Source organism: Molossus molossus, unplaced genomic scaffold (assembly GCF_014108415.1).
Source record: "Molossus molossus isolate mMolMol1 unplaced genomic scaffold, mMolMol1.p scaffold_m16_p_3, whole genome shotgun sequence".
Lineage (NCBI taxonomy): Eukaryota > Metazoa > Chordata > Mammalia > Chiroptera > Molossidae > Molossus > Molossus molossus.
Genome location: NW_023425366.1, coordinates 132,111,308 through 132,123,927, shown reverse-complemented (window position 1 = coordinate 132,123,927; position 12,620 = coordinate 132,111,308). Strand labels below are relative to the sequence as shown.

General features: G+C 49.4%; 1 protein-coding gene across 1 annotated transcript in view; it reads left to right on the top strand.

The window, feature by feature from the left end:
- Nucleotides 1-12,620, top strand: part of IQCK (IQ motif containing K) — a 103,082-nt gene that overhangs the window by 46,320 nt on the left and 44,142 nt on the right. Inside the window, exon 7 of the mRNA XM_036279781.1 lies at nucleotides 4,182-4,266. Coding sequence (XP_036135674.1) covers nucleotides 4,182-4,266 — 85 coding nt within the window. The remainder of the gene's footprint in view (nucleotides 1-4,181; nucleotides 4,267-12,620) is intronic.

The window sequence follows — 12,620 nt, the reverse complement described above, 5'->3', positions numbered from 1 at the left end:
GCAGGGCTGCTTTCCCCACACCCACCCCCTCGCCTGGGCTCACCACTCGGAGCAGGAGGACGGGGACAAACAGCAGAGCAATCTGAGCATATGTATAAAAGCCGAAGTCTCACCACCCTGGTTTTACCATGGTCACACATGCACCCTCAGGTGAGCGGTGGTCCTGCAGCAGGTCGTTAAGGACTGGTCAGTGGGCCTGTGTCAGCTCCAGGGAAGGGTGGTAGAAAGGGCCTTGTCCCGTGTTTCCCTGGAGACTGGCGCACCTGATGCTGGGTGATACCTGCGTGTGATTTTCCAGGTGGGGCTGCTGAGCCGGCAAGAGCAGGTCACACCTGGTGCTGTGACTTCTCAGGTGCTCTGAGGCCACTGGACAGGCAGGATTCGGGAGCTGCTCCTTGCATCCTAGAAGGCTGGCTGAAAGGCTCCTGTGAGACTCGGGTCCGGATGGACCGTTCCGGGCAACCTCGGTCGTACTTCCAAACACCTGGAGCTCACTAGGCAAGACTGTGCCGTCTTCAGTAGGGATGGGTGGGGACCCACGGGGGCCGCCGGGGCCAGCGTCCCCTGCTGCCCCAGGCAGACACCCTGCGGAGGCTTCAGGAGCAGTGGCTTTGCATCTAGGCCGTTCTCTCCTGGGCCAAGGAGACAGCTTCGGTCCCTGCCTGAGGAAAGTGCTGGAATTCGGACCCTGAGATACAGTCTTCAGCACAAAATAAGCTTTTCTCTGTTCTGCTTCATTTTGCTTAAATGCATAATAGAAGGTACCTCTTGTATTCATTCTGGAGGGAGAAATTAATCAAGACTAGATTCTCAGATTCTTGTGGGTGTTTTGTAAGTACACTGCACTTCTTTAGGCCCTGCTTATTTTATGTGGCATCCAATCAGACACACACACAATCAGAAGAAGGAATTCTTGTTCCCGCTCAGAATTAAATGCTGATTCTCGAGATTCAGATAGATTTAATTCTGGGGGAAAAGAAGAACATGGCAAGTGAGCATTACCAGTAAGACCATCTTATTGGACGGACACGCGGCAGCACGGTCCTGCTCTCCGGCAGGGAGAGCCGTCTGCTCTGGGGTGTCTCACTTAGACCCAGGGGGCTCGTGCTGCCTGTGGCAGACAGGCTCCTGTCGCCCGCCTGGCTGTCCTGTGACAAGCGGCTGCTCTACTCAGTCTCTCATTTTTATTTGACCTGAAGCCAGTTGCACTGATTCTGAGAGAGAGCAAGGGCCTGCTTGTCCTCCAATCGCTAGCTGGCCTGCTGGACGGCTGATGGCTCCCGGGGGCTGATCACTTTGTTTCTGTCGTGCTTATTCCCGGTTTGAGAATGACACAGCACCCCTTATGTAGCTGTGGAAGCAGGGAGGCCACGGAAGGTGGCCTCACTGCACTGCGTAGAGGCTCGTTAGAAATCTCACGTCACACTGGAAGCACAGGGATGCAGAGCGGCTGGAGGTTTCATCACCACTGGCTCCGCCTGGGGGTCCCAGATGGCAGCTGCCCTGTCTCATTCTACCCCGGAGCAGAAAGACGGCCCCTTCGAGGGCCTCGCGGACCAGTGGAGAAAACCGCAGCGCGCAGGGAGATTGCTGGCAAAAGGAAAGGTGTCCCCAGGCGCGGCACGTGCCCCAGGCCCTGCTGTCCTGACACTGGGTTTCCCTGTGGACCGTTTCTGCGGTGAGGTTCACGAAGAGGGCGTTCTCCGGGGACACAGCTCCCTTGTTTCCTTCAGGCCGGGTGACAGTTTCCTCTGTCGGACGCGAGCCGCCGTGAGACCCTCTTCCCTCCAGCGCCTGTGGGCGGCCCTCCCCTTCTCCGGCATTCTCCTTTTCCTGGCCAGTTTGCGTTGTTGGCAGGAAGTGAACGAGGCCCTCCATCCTCTGTGCCTCAGTTTCCTCACTCTGAAAGAAGGACAATAATGCTCTTCGTGTTGTGAGCATCCGAGGGACTCGCGTGTGGAGAGCGCGGGCACACTGTGCCACGCGTGGGGGCCTTTCCACAGCAGGTCGTGAGTGTCTGCTCTGCCCAGCTCCTGAGCACGAGCTACCAGGAGGAACTCACAGCCTTCGGGTGCTCTCAGTTCAGTTGAGGACTCGGGCACTAATTAGGTAATCACACAGAATTCTGTCTCCAAATTGGGCCAAGGACTAGGAAGGAAAATGGCACAGAGCTCCCCTGGGCCCTGACCTAGTCCAGGACAGCTTTCAGGAGCTTTCGAGTGGAGATGGGAAGGAAGCATACGAGTGAATTAGGAAAAAGAGGTGTCAGGCCCCCAACCCCAATGTGCCTTTGAGAAAATCAGGAAAAGACACTCCTGGCCAGGGCAGCTGCAGCCCTCACCAGCCCTGACCAGCCCTCACCAGGCATGGCCTACGGAGCAGAGCCAGGAAGGGTCCTGCTCACCCTGCCCAGCTGGTTGCCCTGGGGCAGAGAACAGCCTGCCTGGCAGTGTCCTGGAGACAGCACAGCTGGAGCTCAGGGCGAGGTTGAGTGGGGTGGGGAGTCGGGAAGCCCTCAGAAAGTATCAGTGAGTGTTAACTCATGACGGCATCACTGCTAAGTTCACTGCAGGCTGCCAAGGTCTCCTGAGGTCTGCCTAGAAGCCCCTGGGTTTTAACTAGCAAAGGAGGATGACTGAAGGGATGTGACTGAGACTCAGAGAATAAGGACAGTGGGCAGAGAGGGACAGTGAGTGTGGACAGCAGGGCGTAGGCGCACCTCCAGGGCCGGCCTCCAGCGAGATGCTGCTGTCCCACTGCAGCCGGAGAACAGCTGCTGGACAGGAACCAGTGCGCACCAAGCAGAGCCAGGAAAGAAGCCACCACCTCATTCAAATGAAACAGGAAACAGCACTAGAGAGGTTTCCAACATGCCATCATTTCGAGGGTAGAACTGTCTCTAAAGAAGTAGAAGGACCTCCCTCACTGGCACCCTAGAAAGGAAGGACCCATGTGGCTGGAGAACCACACTGCTGACCACACTGCTCACAGGAAGTGACTTCCGTGACTCTTCCTGGCTCTGGTATCATTCATTCTCACACACATACTGTACGAAGGGCGAGGCGTTCTGGTGGTAGTGGTGGTTTTTAAAGCCAGGTTTAGAGGTGAGTAAACACCCCGGTCCTGGCGGGGCGGGTGCTGTGGCAGTGAGCTCGCAGCCTGGGCCCGACGGGCTGCTGTGTGCCCACGGAGGTCCGGTGTAAAGCCTGGGCTTTGGGATCGGGTGGCTCTGGGCCACTTAGAAGCTGTGTGACCTGGCACCCGTTAGTCAGCCTTTCTGTCCATGGGACTGATGTAAGCTCAAGTGATGGGAGAGTGCGGGGACCAGGGTGCCCAGGTGTCCCATGCAGACTGGTGTCTGGGGCCTATCCTGGCACAGCCTGCGTGTGATCCATGTCCTTTCAGAGGCTGTGCTTTTGTCGTGCGTCTGAAATAGCACGGCTTCTGCTTGGCAGAGATAGCTGAGCTTTGGGGAGAGAAGGAATCAAAATTAAGTAGACTTGTAAGAGCGTCAGCAGTTAGTGTTTTTGTAAACTCGTAGGAGAGAAAAGGAAAGACAGTGTGCTCAGGTTCTGAGCACGGTGTCTGTGGTCAAGAACACACCTCATCTGAAAACCTGCACCAGCAGACACTTAACTGACCCAGCACTTGAGATTTCTGCTCCTTATTAAGATGTAGTAGAACTTAAAACTGTTCTTGATTTGTGCCACATTGAACTAGAACGCACACTGATCACAGATAAGCTCCTGTATTTTGCTTCCAGGAAGGAGGCAGATTGCCTAATTTCCCGTCCACAGAAAGTTGGGAAAAGCCCTTCATTATGGGTCGTGATGCAGTGTGTGAAGGTTCCTCTGCTCCATCTCTGCTCTGTCTGCATAGCCTCATGCTGTTGGCATGTGTGTCGCGCCTTCAGGACTAACACACACCTCTGGACCTCAGTCCTTCAGAGCAGAGCAGGCTGACAGTGATATAAGTGTGCTGGCTGAAACAGAAACACCCGTCCCAGATTTCAAAATGAAACATGCTAACTCCATTCTAAACTTCTTTATCAAGAGTGACATTGTGCTTTCTGAGAACAGGAGTGGGGGAGGCTGTACATCGGAAGCCATGATGCTGTCAGAGGCCGCACAGCGGCTGAAGGGTAGTTCTCATGGCCTGTGACCATCTTCATTGCTTTCCAGCCCTCGGCCGCCCATCCCGCTCTCCCTGCTGCTGACGGAGGAGGAGGCCGCGCTGAGCATCCAGGCCTTCTGGAGGGCCTACCTGGTGAGTCCTGCGGTGCCGCCCCGGGGTGTGTGATGATGGGGTCCGTGGTGAAACAGAGGGTGTTACAGCTAACGTCCACCTCAGAAATAGGATTCTTCATAAATACCTCTCAAGAGGGATTTAGAATTTTTACCAAAACTTATTTTGCAATGATCATTAAACTTACCCTCTGACCTTTTAAAATTGGGTTGACTGGCCTGTGTTACCTGAAAAATAATAGTACAGCCTGGCTGGGTGGCTCAGTTGTTTGTAGCATCATCCCTTATGCCAGATGGTTGCGGGCTGAATTCCTGGTCAGGGCACATAAACCAGGTGCAGTTCAGTCCTGGGTCAGGTGTGACGGATCTGCGTTTCTCTCTCTCCCTTCCTCTCTCTCTAAACTCAATAAAAACATATTCTCGGGTGAGGATTAAAAAATAATAATTGCATACATAGCAATACATGTTCATCTATTAAAAAATTAGAGCCCTGGCTCGTTTGGTTCAGCGGTTAGAGTGTCGGCCTGCGGTCCAGAAAGACCCGGGTTCGGTTCCTGTTAAGGGCACGTGCCTCGGTTGCAGTTTGTCCCTTGCCCTGGTTGGGCCCTGCAGGAGGCAGCCACTCGATGTGTGCCTTTCACATTGATGCTTCTCTCTGTCTCCCTTACTCTCTCTCCTTCCCATTCTATCTGAACAAGAAATGGAAAAATGTCCTCGAGTGAGGATTAAAAAAAAAAAAATTAGGAAATCCAGATGATTCACATAAAGCAAATAAAAAAGTTTTTGAGTCACGGATAACTCTATCACCCAAAGATTATCATTGTTGACATTTTGGTGTAAACACTTCCAAATCATATAAATACGTAACATAAATACGTTACATATAAATACGTAACATATAGAAAGTTACCTTTTCTTTTATTTATTTATTTTTCTTTATTGATTTTTAGAGAGAGAGGAAGGGAGAGGGAGAGACAGATGGAAACATCGATGAGAGAGAACATTGATTGGCCGCCTCCTGCATGCCCCCCACAGGGGATCGGGCCCACAACCTGGGCATGTGTCCTGGCCTGGAATAGAACCGGTGACCACTTGGTGCATGGGTCAACACTCAACCACTGAGCTACGGCAGACAGGCTACCTTTTCTTTTAAAACATCTTTTCTAACACTTTTCTATTGGTAACTTCCCGTTTATCACTATGATAGTAAATGTGCAGTATGTATCTCTATGCGGACACCTTTGCACATTGTCTGGTTGTTCATGTGGAAGGAATTCTAGGTGTGAAATTTCTAGGTCAGAAGGTGAGTTCTTTCCTAAAACTCCTGATTGATGTTGTCAAGTGGAATAACGGGAACACTTTTTAACATTCTTAACAAATATATATGAGACTGTCTTGTGCTAAGTGTGCAGCCTCTCTGGTCAGCTGGCAGTGAGACTCTCCATGGTAAGAAGGTTCCAGGAGAACGGAGAGTGGCAAGGCTTCCCCCACGTGTGACCAGCAGACGTGGGGAGGGCGGTGAGAGTGTTTCTCGGCCGCGGCAGGCGCGGGGAGGGCGGTGAGAGTGGATCTCGGCCGCGGCAGGCGCGGGGAGGGCGGTGAGAGTGGATCTCGGCAGCGGCAGGCGCGGGGAGGGCGGTGAGAGTGGATCTCGGCCGCGGCAGGCGCGGGGAGGGCGGTGAGAGTGGATCTCGGCCGCGGCAGGCGCGGGGAGGGCGGTGAGAGTGGATCTCGGCCGCGGCAGGCGCGGGGAGGGCGGTGAGAGTGGATCTCGGCCGCGGCAGGCGCGGGGAGGGCGGTGAGAGTGGATCTCGGCCGCGGCAGGCGCGGGGAGGGCGGTGAGAGTGGATCTCGGCCGCGGCAGGCGCGGGGAGGGCGGTGAGAGTGGATCTCGGCCGCGGCAGGCGCGGGGAGGGCGGTGAGAGTGGATCTCGGCCGCGGCAGGCGCGGGGAGGGCGGTGAGAGTGGATCTCGGCCGCGGCAGGCGCGGGGAGGGCGGTGAGAGTGGATCTCGGCCGCGGCAGGCGCGGGGAGGGCGGTGAGAGTGGATCTCCGCAGCGGCAGGCGCGGGGAGGGTTGTGAGAGTGGATCTCCGCAGCGGCAGAGATCGCCACAGGAGAAGGTCGCGGAAATTTGCATGGAGGCCGAGCATCTTCACACTGATGCGCTCCCCGGGGCTGTGTAGATGATGTAGACCGGGCAAACGCACCAGCAAACAGTGTCCAGCAAGAAGTGAAATGGCCCTGACCAGTTTGGCTCAGCGGTTAGAGTGGTGGCCTTTGATCTAGAGAGACCCGGGTTCTGTTTCCGCTAAGGGCAGGTGCCTCGGTTGCAGTTTGTCTGTGGCCCCGGTTGGTGTCGTGTAGATGGCAATCACTGGATGTGTCCCTTTCACGTCGATGTTTCTCTCTCACACTCCCTCCCGCTTTATCTGAACAAAAAATGTCCTCCGGTGAGGATTAAAAAAAAGAAGTGAAATGAACTCTATTGAGCTACAATCAGTTAATCAGTCAACAAAATATCTGTTACATGGCCATTAAATGGGAGTGTTCTCCATTACAAGGAGCTCACTGGAAGTGATACTTTCCAGTTATTCCTCTGCTTTCGAAGGTGACACATTCCTAAAAACACCGGTCTCGAAGTCAAGTATGAAAGGTACATAATAGACTTGCATGTTATAAGGAGCAGTCTGTTCCCAAAGAAACCAGTTACAAAATCCTGTTATTCCCTATGATTCAGATATAATCTTTGATGGTGTAGATTTTCTTTTCACAGTTTCACACATGTTATAATTGTGGGCCTTTTCCTTCATAACTGAACGCAGTGGTGGGTAAAGTCAGGGGTGTCCGACCCAGGCCAGAGTCCTGGCTTCCGAGGACTTTCTGAGTTCCGTCTTGGTCATCCGTGTATTCCATTTGTGAGACTTAGATTTTTTACACTAAAGTCAGCAATTTCACTTTCTACTTTATGTTCCTTTTTATGAAACAATAAGAAAAAATGCAATGAAATATTAATATTCAGATTTTGTTTCTTTAAAACAGCAAAGCCTTTTCTTGAAACTGAATCACACCCCAAAGCCTAGTATGTAACCAGTATGGAACAACCAAAGGGGCTGTTTGCACCCCGACTCTTTCAGGCAGCCAAATACCCCACCTCACCCTCCACACAAGGGCCTGTGTTACGGGCACAGAATGAAAGCATAGTTTGTCAGACAGATGCATTCAACTCGTCACACCCAGGCGCTGCCATGTAACAAGGTGTCCAGTGGCTAGAAGCAACTGTGGCTGTGGCGCTGTCACCACACAGCAGTGGGGCATGTCCTCCAGGGCCTATGCAAACGCCCAGGCTAGTCAGAGCCCAACATCTGCTGTGCTGAATTCACAGCCAAAGGGGCCAGGGGCGGGGGAGGGCCCTCGGCTGTGGCTGCAAGGAAACGATGTCTGATGTGTGGGGTGGTTTTGGAGAACTCTGTGGACAAGGGAGATTTGATCTCGACCTTAAAAGAAAGGCGGGGCACTGGGGTGTCAGCTGGAACCAAGAGGACATCCAAGGGAGAGCAGATTTCACGTGCATTATACTATGTTTATTAAAGCATATTGTATATGTATATATTAACTTATTTTATTGTTGAAACTATTACAGATGTCCCCATTTTCTCCCCCTTTGCCTACCTCCACTCAGCCCCTGTACCTCTTCCTTGGCCCTCACCTCTCTGTTGTGTGTGCATATGGGTTATGCATATATGTTCTTTGGCTAATCTCTTCACCTTCTTTCACCCAGCTCCCCCAACCCCCTCCAGTCTGACAGCTGTCAGTCTGTTCCATGTATCTATGTATGTGGTTCTATTTTGTTCATCAGTTTATTTTTTTCGTTAGATTCCACATATAACTGATCTCATATGGTATTTGTCTTTCTCTGACTGAATTATTTCACTTAGCATAATAATCTCTAGGTCCATCCATGTTGTTTCAAAAAGTAGGATTTCCTTTATTTTTATGGCCATGTAGTATTTCATTGTGTAGAGATGTACCACAGCTTTTTTATTCACTCATCTGCTGATGGACTCTTGGCTATTCCAGATCTTGGATATTGTACATAATGCTGCTATGAACATGGGGGTACATATATTCTTTCAGATTGGTGTTTTGGGATTCTTAGGATATATTTCCAGAAGTGGGATCACTGGGTCAAAACGCAGTTCCAATTTTAGTTTTTTTGAGGTAATTCCATTCTGTTTTTCACAGTGGCTGCACCAGTCTGCATTCTCACCATCAGTATACTAGGGTTTCCTTTTCTTCACATATTCACCAAACTTATTGTTTATTGATTTATTGATAGTAACTATTCTGACTAGTGTGAGGTGATATGTCATTGTGTTTTCAATTTTCATCTCTCTGATGATTAGTGAGGGTGAGCATGTTTTAAAATATCTATTGGCCATCTGTATGTCCTTTTTGGAGAAGTGTCTATTCAGGTCTTTTGCCTATTTTTTAATTGGATTGTTTGTCTTCCTAGTGTTGAGTTGTATAAGTTATTTATATATTCTGAAAATTAATCCCCTATCAGATGTATCATAGGTAAATATAGCTCTCCCATACAGTGGGTTCCCTTTTTACTTTGGCGATGGTTTCTATTTCTGTGCAGAAGCTTTTTAGTTTGATGTAGCCTCATTTGTTTGTTTTTTTTCCCTTTGAGTTTATTCTTGTGTATGGTGTAAATGGATGGTCTAGTTTTATTTATTTTGCATGTAACTGTTAAATTTTCTCAGCATCATTTACTGAAGAGACTGTCTTTACTCCATTGTATGCTTTTGCCTTCTTTGTCAAATATTAATTGAGCATAAAAGTGTGGGTTTATTTCTGGGGTCTCTGTTTTGTTCTCATGCCAGTACCAGGCTGTTCTGATTACAGTGCCATTCTGTCTATGTTTGATGGCTATGCACATGCACAGGCACAGACATACATGCACAACATGCATAGGAGATACCTGAAAGGAAGCACAGCAATCTGACAACAGTGGGCACTGTGGAGTGGCTGGGAAGAACTGAGGAGACTCTAGCCTTATATGTATTGAACAGATTTTTTTATAAAACAATATAGTATGATTTTCATTAATTAAAAATTATTTTAAACCATGTGACCATCTCAATGGTTGCAGAAAAAGCACCTGATAAAGTCCAACAAGTTTTTATGATAAAAACTTTCAACAAACTGAGTAGAAGGAACATGTCCAACCTGATAACGGATGTCTAGGAAAACCTCACAGCTACATCATAATTAATGATTAAAGACTAGATTTTTTTTTTTTTTACCAGACAGCCTCTTGAGTCAGAGCAAGACGCTGTCTCCTCCTTGGCTCTTGTCAGTCTTATGAGAAGAAATTCAGAAGAGTTACAGACAGCAGTGTTGAAGAAAAGCAAGCCCATTTATTAAGAATACACTTAGCATAAAACACAAGTGGCAACTCAGCTATTCTGAGCACACCACCTAGTGGGTGTTCAAGGGTTTTATACCTCCCCCAACCCCATAGGTTTCAAAGCTTCCCTGCTAGATATCTTGGGTAGCAGACTATGTTTCAAAGTTCCCTTCTAGTCCTGCTAGGTTTAGCTCAGTGGTTAGAGTGTTGGCCCATGGACCAAAGAGTCACAGGTGTGAGTCCAGTCAAGAGCACATATCTCAGTTGCAGTTCAATCCCCAGCCTTGTTTGAGGTTGTGAGGGAGGCAACCAATCACTGTGTTTCTCTCACATTGATGTTTCTCTCTCTTCCTCCCTCCCTTCCACTCTATCTGAAAATTAATGAAAAAAAAAAAAAATCCTTGGGTGAGGATTAAAAAAATAAAATAAGTCCTCTTCTACACTGTTGTGACTTATCTTGGAATGTTTGTACATACATTTGGTCACCTTGTTTGGTGAGTCCTGAAATGACTGACTTCCTTGTTTAGTGGGTGAGATGAACTTCCCCTCCCCCTTTCCCTTTTCCCCTTTCCTGTCCTAGCAGTCATCTTTCTGCCTAATATCCCCCAAGTACTGCCATCCAAATGCTTTTGGACTTCATCTGTCCTTGTGTTTAGCTGGCACAAATGGCATCCATTGGGTCTTTGTTCTCTGTTTTCCAGGCCAGGGTGATTTAAGCTGTGTGTTCTCTGCTTAGGGAGGGTGTGAGCCATTTTCTCTCAGGTGCCCTTGGTTGGGGATGGTAAGGTCCTGTGATTCACAAGTGGCTGCAAGGTGCCCAGACTGTGTGGCCTTATTTTAGTTTCTTGTCTTAGTTTCCCCTCCCACTTGCCCAGCACTCCCCTTAGCTTCTCACAGTCCTGCTATGCTTCCTCCCCAAGGTCAGGAACAAGTCAAGGAGGTCCTTTCTTGCCATTTTAATTCAACATAGGATTGAAGGTTCTAGCCAGGGACATTTAGGCAAAAAAAAAAAAAAAAAAAAAAAGAAAAAAGAAAAGAAATAAAAGGCATTCAGATCAGAAAGGAAGAAATAAAATGATCTTTATTCATATGTAGAAAATCCTAACTAACTTACTGAAAAACCTAGAATAAACAAGTTCAGCAAGCTTGTAGGGATACAGATAAATACACAAAAATTAATTATATTTTCATATACTTAGCCATAAACAATCTGAAAATAAAATTAAATGTGTGTGTGGTAAATCTATGTAGTGTAAAATGTACTACTTTGTCTGTGTTTAAGTGCACCACTCAGTGACGCTGAGCACATTGCATTGCTTTGCCACCCTCACCGCCTTCCATCTGCAGAACTTTTCCTTTCTTTCCCAACTGCAACCTCGAACCCAGCATACAACAGCTTCCTGGGTCCTGCTTCCTGCCCTCTGGCAGCTGCCCTCAGCCGGTGTCCTGAGGCCTGCTCTCACTCCTGCATGCACGTGGGACCATCGTGCCTGTCCTTGTGCGGCTGGCTCACTGCACTCGGCGTATGTCCTTCAGGTTCATCTGTGTCGTAACGTGTCAGAACTTTCTTCCTTTCTAAGACCGAATAATACTCTTACCTGACAGTCTTATAATCCAGACATCTGACCATTTTCCCTTGTGGTCATAAAACTAGCCGGACATCTCATAAAAACATATTTAAGTGACTGCATTAAGAGAAATGTCACATACTGTGAACAGCTACCTGTAGTGGATCATTCTCGATGCCGTGACTTTTCAATGATGGGCATTGTGAAAGGGTCCTGACGGTTACTACTGGACATTAGACGCTTCTGTGAAGAAGGGACACTTTCTTTTTTTCAAAATGCTCAATTAACGGTTAGGAAGCCATATTGTTCCAACATACAAAACTGAGTATATGTTTTTTTAAATCCACTGGGATATTGTGGATGGAATCCGGCCTTCGGAACACTCTCCTTTCTGAAGTGTGGCTGCTGAGAGCCGCGCCTCGGTCAGTGGTGCCCTTCTGCTCCTGGAGTACGGGCGCAGAAGGCGAGCCCTGGCAGGAAGCTGTTCTCTGGTGGAGCTCAAATGAGGTTCTCATGGGCCATAATGATTGAAATTTCTCGAGTGATTTAGGAGTCAGAGATCAGATAAATCCACTGAATATTTATTCTGTCTAAATAAGCTCCTGGTGTATTTTGCCTTCTGCCCATCAGTTGTATTTGATTGTGTCTAACTCAGCCTGGACACCAGCCTGGCTGGCAGTCTCCCTCCTCCCAACGTCAGCTCCCCTCCAGGCCCTGTGACAACTAAGAAGCACAAGGCCATCAGTCATTACCGTCATTCGATGAACAATGCAGGGTATGGCTGCTCCAGCAGCCCGCTGTGGCTTTGCAAAATTAAAAAAAAAAAAAGATGAGATCCCAGATCTCCATATGCAGAGAAGAATGGGAATCTGCCCTTATATTTGTCTGCAGTGAACTAGTATGGGGCGGATGAGGCACCCCAAGGAGACACAGCTTAGGTGCAGGAAGAGTCCAGGCTTTGAGTTTGACAGCACCCCCACCACCATGGTGCGGGGCCCGCGCCAACTCGGCACTCAGATGCAGCACCCTCTGACTGCAGTTAGTTCATGAAGGAGACCAGAGTCAGGCCAGCCACATGGGGGCAGCTGCACGCGGGGGTCTCACAGGAGTGGCTGGAGCCAGCAGCTCACTCTGCCCTGGGGTTTTTGAGGGCCAGGTTGTCCAAGTCTCGCCTGCGTGAAGGACCCGCAGGTCGCCGGAGGCAGCCCAGCTAAGCCGGGACAGGGTCGAGCCTGAGGCGGCAGCAGAGCCTGGAGGCAGCCACTCTAGCAGGCCCCTGTCAGATGGGTTCCTGCCACATCCAGGGCCCGAGGATCGCAGTTCGATATAAAAATGTCTAGATTTGATTACTTGCACATGAAGGAGGTCATTGGCACAAAATAAAAGTCCGGGT